The sequence below is a fragment of the Nicotiana attenuata genome, unplaced genomic scaffold (assembly GCF_001879085.1).
Source record: "Nicotiana attenuata strain UT unplaced genomic scaffold, NIATTr2, whole genome shotgun sequence".
Taxonomy (NCBI): Eukaryota; Viridiplantae; Streptophyta; class Magnoliopsida; order Solanales; family Solanaceae; genus Nicotiana; species Nicotiana attenuata.
Window position 1 is genome coordinate 10,390 of NW_017672507.1, and position 7,758 is coordinate 18,147.

At 35.3% G+C, this 7,758-nt stretch overlaps 1 protein-coding gene across 1 annotated transcript in view; it reads left to right on the plus strand.

Annotated features, from left to right (window-relative positions):
- Positions 1–1,168, plus strand: part of LOC109213476 (8-hydroxyquercetin 8-O-methyltransferase-like) — a 5,915-nt gene extending 4,747 nt beyond the window's left edge. The window contains exon 2 of the mRNA XM_019377276.1: positions 1,157–1,168. Coding sequence (XP_019232821.1) covers positions 1,157–1,168 — 12 coding nt within the window. The remainder of the gene's footprint in view (positions 1–1,156) is intronic.
- The last annotated feature ends 6,590 nt before the right edge of the window (positions 1,169–7,758 follow it).

The window sequence follows — 7,758 nt, forward strand, 5'->3', positions numbered from 1 at the left end:
GGCCGATGATGGAGCGGCTATGTCCGCTGATGCTTTGTGGAGGCTGGACAGGTTCACCAAGCTTTTCACTGCTACATTAAGCGGAGCTTCTTCTGAGGACCCCCAGGATTTCTTATACAGCTGCCACGAGGTTCTTCGAAACATGGGCATTGTGGAGTCCAATGGAGTTGATTTTGCGGCTTTTCGTCTATCCGGATCCGCCAAGACTTGGTGGAGGGATTACTGTTTAGCCAGACCAGCAGGGTCGCCGCCTTTGACTTGAGATCAGTTTTCAGAGTTGTTCCTGGAGAAGTTTCTCCCCGTTACTCAGAGGGATGCTTATCGGAGGTAGTTCGAGCGCCTCCAGCAGGGGTCTATGACAGTCACTCAGTATGAGACCCGGTTTATCGATCTAGCTCGCCATGCCCTCGTCATACTTCCCACTGCCTCTGTTCTCCTAGCGGGCTCCTCATTGCTAAAACTTGAAATAAATGCCTCTGTTCTCCAGGCGGGCTCCTGATTGCTAAAACTTGAAATAAATGCCTCTGTTCTCCAGGCGGGCTCCTGATTGCTAAAACTTGAAATAGATGCCTCTATTCTCCAGGCGGGCTCCTGATTGCTAAAACATGAAATAAATGCCTCTGTTCTCCAAGCGGGCTCCTGATTGCTAAAACTTGAAATAAATGCCTCTGTTCTCCAGGCGGGCTCCTGATTGCTAAAACTTGAAATAAATGCCCCTGTTCTCCAGGCGGGCTCCTGATTGCTGAAACTTAAACTAAATGCCTCTGTTCCCCAGGCGGGCTCCTGATTGCTAAAACTTGAAATAAATGCCTCTGTTCTCCAGGCGGCTCCTGATTGCTAAAACTTGAAATAAATGCCTCTGTTCTCCAGGCGGCTCCTGATTGCTAAAACTTGAAATAAATGCCTCTGTTCTCCAGGCGGGCTCCTGATTGCTAAAACTTGAAATAAATGCCTCTGTTCTCCAGGCGGGCTCCTGATTGCTAAAACTTGAAATAAATGCCTCTGTTCTCCAGGCGGGCTCCTTATTGCTAAAACTTGAAATAAATGCCTCTGTTGTCCAGGCGGGCTCCTGATTGCTAAAACTTGAAATAAATGCCTCTGTTCTTCAGGCGGGCTCCTGATTGCTAAATCTGAAATAAATGCTTCTGTTCTCCAGGCGGGCTCCTGATTGCTAAAACTTGAAATAAATGCCTCTGTTCTCCAGGCGGGCTCCTGATTGTTAAAACTTGAAATAAATGCCTCTATTCTCCAGGCGTGCTCCTTATTGCTAAAACTTGAAATATATGCCTCTGTTCTCCAGGCGGGCTCCTGATTGCTAAAACTTGAAATAAATGCCTCTGTTTTCCAGGCGGATTCCTGATTGCTAAACTTGAAATGTATTCCCTTGTTCTCCAGGTGGGCGCCTGATTTCAACAAAGATAGACAAAACAAAGAAAATTTCCTGCCCCAGTTTGGTAGCTGGGCACATATGTGAGTGTTAAACTGAATCGTATTGCCAAATGTTACTAAGAATTTGAAAGCTAGGTCCTATTATCCAGGTAGGTCCTGACAACTCTTAACAAAACAACAATTTTACATCTAAGCTATATCTTTTAAAGGTATGACTTCCACTATATCTTGTTATCTAAGCAGACCTTGAACTACGTCCCATTATCCAGGAGGGTCCTGAAAACTTCTAATTGAATCCTATCTTAAGCATGCAAACTTGGAAACCAACTTATATTCCTTTGGGGTACATTTATGCTAAATTATGCTACTCATGATTGTTTTGAGATTTAAACTAAGTCCCATTTTCCAGGAGGGTCCTGAGAGTTTATGGTCAAACCTGTTTTGGTGCTTGCTTTATCCTCGGATCGAAAATCCGGTCAAAATATTACCTGCTTCGAATGACCCCAAATCCACACCCTAGGCTCCTCGCCTCCTCCTCATTCCATATCTAGCTTTGGTTTTTCCTCGAACCACAACCGAACGGCTCGAATGGTGATTTGAAAATCTGACTCAAAACCCTAAGTCTTCCAAAAGGTCCCAAAATCATACACCAAGCCTTCCTAAACCTCCTCGCTCTGAAGTTCAAGTTGGAATCCATCGAATCCAAGCGCAAGCCCACAAATCTTGAATATAGGGTTTGAAGAACTTTAGTCCATGTAGGCGTTCAAGCTGGTCTAAATTAGTGAGTTTTATTCTCGATTTTCATTATTTCTTTGTTTTCATGAATGCTTAATTATGTTCTTGGTGATAGTTAATACGACTTTAGTTTCTGTGCTGTTTTGTTTTTTTTAGTTTAATCATGATCTGATTTTTTTTTTCTTTTCTTCTGTTTAATTCTGTTAGTGTAAACGTTTAAATGTTAGTTCAATTAGTTCAAGTAATTAATTGTTAGTTAGTTTTGATTCAATTTTGGTATGTCTGCTCTTCTTCTGATAATAATAATTTGTTCGTTTGAATTCTTCAAGATTGGGGTTAATTAGTTTTTTTTTTTATGGTTTGTTTCGTGTTTTGAATCCGTATTTGTTCAGTAAATGTGCAGAAGTTAATTTTTTTTCAGTAGCTATTCTAATTGGTCTAAGTAATCGATTTAAGTCCTGTTAATGCATGATTGTGATTAAGTAATTGTTCCTAGTTTGTTTTCAAGTAAGTGTTAGGTTTAGTTTAGGGTGATTGGATATAGCTGAATAAATTCAACCCTTTGATTAGCTATAGTTGACTTTAACTAGAGTAAAAGAGGGCGATGTCTAGTTTGGTATAGGGATAGTAATTTCAGGGGTATTCAGGGATATTTTAGGTATTTAGTGATGGGTTAGAATGCTGTAGGTTGAAATAGAACTTCCTAGAAGCTTCTAGATGGGGTTCAAACGGAAAATTGCAGAAAGCTAGGATATTAACTTGAGCAACAAGTTAGGAAATCAAGGGCTAAAGTGTTAAAAATGAAATCTGGAAGTTGCAGCTGATTTTTGCTATAAAAGGGCAGTCCTCTTTGCTTCATGGACAAGTTTTGGAACCCCAAAAAATTCCCCCAAAACCCTCTCTGCAGATCTGAGTCCAAATTTGAATTTCAAAACAATAGAAGTTCAAGTTCCTTTAGATCCTAGATCAAAAACTCCAGAAAACTAAAAAAAAACGGTTTCATTGAAGAGCTTTTGAGATCAAGCTCAAATTTCAGCTTTAGATCTTAATTTCTGCAAAAATCCAAAAACAAACTCAAATACAATAGAAAAATCCAAAAAAAGCTGTTACATTGCATTTCTTCTAGTTGCTGAAACTTTCAGAAGTGTTTTGGGTGCATTTCCGAGTCAATTTGGTGTTATTCAAGCTGTTTTGATTGAGTTTTGTGTCTGTTTGGTGTGAAAGCCTTTCCTGGTTTGAATCTGACATTACTCCTGGGTCACAAGCTGCTGATTATTGTTACTGCTGCTGATACTTCTTCCTTCTGTTGTGATTTAAATACCAGGTACACTTTCATTGCCCCTAATGATCTGGAAGTTTGACTCACGTGTATGAAAAACCTGTGGAATCAATGATGAAGAATTGCTCATTGTTCACCTGAGTTTACTTAGAATTGTTGTTAACTATTAATATTTAGCTTAGTTATTCATGTTTAGTTGTAATTAGACCAACTGTTTGGACTGGTTTGATCTATATGTGGGACTGTACTGGACTGAAAACTGATTTTGTATTAGCTGGACTGTTAATTCTTGGGTCTCAGATGCATGAGAGCTTTTTGAGTTGAATACTAGTTATAAATAGTCTCATGTTAGGTTAATGGAATAGTTTGAGTTAGTTTTCGCTGATTTCCTATCAATTGTTTCATAAATCTGTTTGAAAAGTAAATCAACCATGAGATAAACCTTTGGTAGTTGTTTTCACTATAATCTGTAATCAAATAAGATTGTTTTAGGGTCTGTCTTCGACTGTATTGAACTTCCACGGAGTAAAATGAGGCTGTGTTTTGAGTGCTTCGTTCCATGTCTATTCTGATAATTGAAAATTAAAGGAGAAAGCCTGACTTTACAAATAAAGGTTCCTGCACGTTTTAGTTTAAGTCTAGGATCACAAAATTAACACATTAATCTAACAGGTGGCCTGGATGATCAGTTTTAGATCGGTGTATTCTGGAACTACTTTGTTAGTAATATGATTTCAACACTGCCTTGCCTTAAAATCAGAAAGTCTAATTAATGATGGGCAATTTGTAAGCAATCCCATGGCCTGCCCGGCTTCAGGGATTCGATCCCTCGATCTCTCCTGTGCAGCCTGGTCTGCCTTGTCCGATTTGGGCTGGTCTCAGGCCCAATATCTGTGTTTATTGGGAATCCCTGTCCGGCGTGCATGCATCATATGGCTTGGGCTCATTGGGCCCAAGACTGAAATGGCAATTGGTTTGTTAGTATTTAAATGGCAGGCTGTGGGCTTTAAGTTAGGTAGCGGGTTCAAATTAAAGGGTTCTTCCTTTTGTTTGGATCCGGACTTGAACTTGAAGCCCGAATTCTATAATACTAATTAATTAGGTCTTTGTTAGAGACATATTAAATAGAAAATCGTAGTTACTTTAGGATTGGCCTTTAAATAAAAAGTGAGACGAGCCTCGCCAAACAAAAATGCATAAATTGCGGGGCCCTCATTAAATGCTTTATTAAAAATATTTTAGAAATTCGGGACGTGCCATTTAGCGAATTTTCATGGCCTCCCGCAAAGTTAACAAGACGCTAGCCACTTTAGGCGCGCTTTTAATAATTTTACTTTCCTAAATGCGGGTGTGCATTTCATGCAACCCAAATCCAAATCCCAAAACGTTGAATAAGAATGTGTCGAGGATCCGGGTGCATTTCATGTGACGTGATCCAAAAACACGTTTTTAAACGACGTTCACTTTCTTAAAAATTAACTAAAAAGCGGTAAATAATCTTAAACTTGCACTATAGGTTGGAGCATATATAAAAATTAGATTTTAGCCATTTATGATGATTTAAGCGACCGTGCTAGAACCACGGGATCCGGGGGTGCCTAACACCTTCCCTCGGGTCAACAGAATTCCTTATTCAGAATTTCTGGTTCGCAGACTCCAATTGAGAAGTCGAAATTTTCCTCGATTTGGGATTCAAGTTAAACCGGTGACTTGGGACACCAAAAGCCAATCATATCCCAAGTGGCGACTCTAAAAACAAATAAATAATCTCATTTCGAATAATGTCACTTTAAATGGAAAAACTCCCTTATACATTATCCTTCGGGGTAGGTGTGTAAAAAGGAGGTGTGACAAAGGTACAACATTATTATGTATTTTAAACAGAGATCATGTGATTATCAATTTATTTTTGGTTATAAGAACTTATCATCGTATTGCATATCTTCAAAAGAGTTATGAACAAAATAACATAATTATAGTTTTCTCCATGTTATTTAAAACTATATAATATGAACTATACATAATATATTTCTATATTAAATGATACATAGTATTCAAATTGTTAAGTTTTTTATTGTAGAATACTGAAGCAATTTATTTTTTTAGCATTCTATTATCGCTTATTCATTTTTTTCTCTAGGAGCTATCGGACCAAACCCTTTTATTCCCAAAATTTTAGACTACCAAAAGATTCAATCTTTAAATTTGTGTTATTTGACTAATATTTATAGAGTCATGATAAAGTATATGCATGTATGTATCTCTCTCTCTCTCTCTCTATATATATATATATATATATATATATATATATTTTCAACTTTAGTATTAAGTCATATAAATTAAATAATAGCAGTTTTATAAGATATTTACGAGAAATCAGTGTTACTTCATCCTGATCATATCTGATGCATGTTTATTGTGTGAATGTTTATATAGTTTTTTAAAAATTTACCCTTATTGATATGAGGTACATGCCCAAACATGCCTCTTAAATTCAATTTACTAAATTATTTCCTTTAAAAATAGATTTTTCTCATGACAAAGTCATCTAAGTGATAAACTTGAACATATATCAAGGACATCATTTGTGAATTAAGTAAAATAATATTTAATTAGTTAAACTCAAGTATGTGCTACTAAAATATTACCAATAAATAATTAGCTCTATTCTATTTTATAACATGGAAAAAATATCTTAAAATGTGTATGCAAATAAAAATAAGTATTTTAAACACTGTTATAATTATTTATATGAATACACATTAAATAGCTATAGCATTATTTTATAATGTTTTGTGACAGTCATTTTATTTCTTTCTACAAAAAATTTAGTTGTTTACCAATTAAGTTCTTCGTATGATAACTACACCAAATAATATGGAGTCTCTTTCCGTTTTTCAAATTTTTTTCATTTGAGTTCCTATAAAAATGATAAATTTCATATTAGATAGAGTACTTTTGATTAAATAGAACTCATTTTTGAAGGCCATGAAGATAGTATTGCTGCATAATATATGAATACAATTCAACATATTATTTTACTATGTCTCAACTATAAAAATAGATGTACAACTCATATATTGGAGTTATGATAAGGCGTTAGTATATTTTGTTATGACATAATTCTTTCAATTGTAGGCAGGTTTAGGTAGATCAATATTCATCATTTTGAAGAGTTTATGCCTTTAAATATTTTGTCATACATTTACATGGTCTAATAATAGTTGCATGATTTTTAAAATTTTATACTCACGCACGTGCGCGTATCTTAAAACTAGTATTAAAAATAATAATAAGTACACTATATTCGTAATTAGATGATAATAGAAAAATAAAAAATAAAATGTCAAGTAAACTCCATTCAGAATTTAGACCATAAGTAATATTTCCTAACAACATGACATATAATCCATAACTTAAAGTATATAGCATAAAAGTTTTCTAACAACGTGACATATAATCCATAATGAAATACTCATATCCAATAAAATCCTTAACGGTTATGCCATAAAATAATAACACTTTGCACACTTGACAACAACCAATATGTTTATCATGCTCGTCCACCTTTTTTTGCTGAGAAGAAGTTCAAAAGAACAAGCATGAAGTTTGTAATAGTATAAGAACTATCTCTACTGATGTTTGCACCTACCTAGCAAGTATGAGCAATAGTAATGCCCTTAAGACTATGTCTTACTTCTGTAATTTATTGTAAGTAATATAAATATCGTGCTTTTATGTTCAAAAAAAGTAAACAACCAATATCATAAAGCTAATTGGAGATAAAATAATTAGAATTGGAATTACAAATCAAAGTAGAAGAAATAATGAGACAAAAGTAAAACAAAACCTATACCTGAAGAGTATGGAAGCGGCAGAAGGAATAAAAAAGTTTTTCACGTATCTAGGTTATTAGACTTCACCTATATATGTTATATTTGGGATGCTGACTTCACGTAGAATTCTATTATAGAATGATAGAATTATATGAGAAAGAGACTTTGCTATTATTTAAAATAAAAAAAAGTAAGGGTAAAATAGAATTATAAAGTAATAAGTTAGGGCATAATTAGAAAGAAAAATAGGAAACAATCCCACCACACCAAATCGATTGTTTCAAAAAGTGGGATTTTTTATTGTTCCGAAACAATGAATTTAACAATACAATACAACTAATTTTAACTAAATAATCAAAACAAATATTATTCTGAAAAAACAATACAATACGATACAATGGGTAACAACCCCCCAAACAAGCTGTTAGTTCGCTTGCTGCCACACGGACCGATGTACTCTTAACTCTTGTCGCTAAACCCGAGAGAGGCTATTGGAAGGCTGTGGCCGCCTTGAATGTC